The sequence below is a fragment of the Dipodomys ordii genome, unplaced genomic scaffold (genome assembly GCF_000151885.1).
Source record: "Dipodomys ordii isolate 6190 unplaced genomic scaffold, Dord_2.0 Scaffold1000003854, whole genome shotgun sequence".
NCBI classification, from domain to species: Eukaryota; Metazoa; Chordata; class Mammalia; order Rodentia; family Heteromyidae; genus Dipodomys; species Dipodomys ordii.
Window position 1 is genome coordinate 1 of NW_012287471.1, and position 1,185 is coordinate 1,185.

At 67.3% G+C, this 1,185-nt stretch overlaps 1 protein-coding gene across 1 annotated transcript; it reads left to right on the forward strand.

The window, feature by feature from the left end:
• Positions 1-304: 304 nt before the first annotated feature.
• Positions 305-821, forward strand: LOC106002877 (cullin-4A-like; the record flags this gene model as incomplete). Its single annotated transcript, XM_013037629.1, has 2 exons — positions 305-455; positions 689-821. Coding segments are annotated over exons 1-2 (281 nt in total), but the record flags the coding sequence as incomplete, so codon positions are not given.
• Between the last annotated feature and the right edge of the window lie 364 nt (positions 822-1,185).

Below are 1,185 nucleotides of genomic sequence, written 5' to 3' on the forward strand. Positions count from 1 at the left end.
CGCCGCGCGCCCGGAGCGCCTCGGGCCTGGGGGCAGGGTCGCCGTGCGCGCTCCCGCGCGTGCGCCCCGAGGAGACCGGCGCGCACGCAACGGGGGCGGCGCCGTGCGCGCGGCGGCCGTTGGGCGTCGGGCGCGCGGGGGGCGGCGCGCACGGACGGGGCGCCCGAGCGGAGGAGGAGCTTGGCGCGCACGGACGGGCGCCGGGCGGGAGGCGGAGGAGGAGCCGGGCGCACTCGGACGGGCGCCGGGCGGGAGGCGGAGGAGGAGGAGCCGGGTGGCGCGGGGCGGGGCGGCGTCCGGCCCAGCCATGGCGGACGAGGGCCCGCGGAAGGGCAGCGTCTCGGCACTCGTGGGCCGCACCAACGGCCTTACCAAGCCCGCGGCGCTGGCGGGGGGCCCCGCCAAGCCGGGGGGCGCGGGCGGCTCCAGGAAGCTGGTCATCAAGAACTTCCGAGGTGGGTGCGCGCCGCCGCGGGCGGGCGGGCGGGCAGGCAGGCAGGCAGGGGCCGGCGGGGCGCGCGCTGGGACGGGGCTGCCCGGGCCGCCTAGTGTCGGCGCCTCGGGGTCCGCGCCCTCCCTCCCCGCGCCGGGCCTCGTGTCCCCCGCTGTCCCCGCCGGTCGCCGGCCACGCGCCCCCGCGCCCGGTGCCGGGCCGGGCCGCCCCGCCGCTGACCCCATCTCCCCACAGACAGGCCGCGGCTGCCGGACAACTACACTCAGGACACGTGGCGGAAGCTGCACGAGGCGGTCCGTGCCATCCAGGGCAGCACGTCCATCAAGTACAACCTGAAGGAGCTCTACCAGGTGGGCGGCGGCGGGAGGTAACGGTCCTGAGACTGATTCCTTCTCGAGAATTCTTTCTTTTCCTAAGCACTCCTGAACAATAAAATTATGCTCCTGGAGGATAAGACTGAGACTGAGACCAAAAAATATTACCATGAGTTGAACAATGATAAAACAAAATCATTTCCATCCCTGAGGAATCCAATATTTGACATTTCCTATTTTGGGCTTGGGGTTTACTCATTTGTAGAGATTCTGTGTCCTCACCTTTAGATGTCAAAAAACCTTTCTTTGGGGATTAGTTGTTATGATTTCATAGTATTTTGAATTTTCCAGAGTTATGTACTGTGGATTTCCTTTCCCCAGTCAATTGAGAGGAAAAGGGATATGTGGAGTGGATTC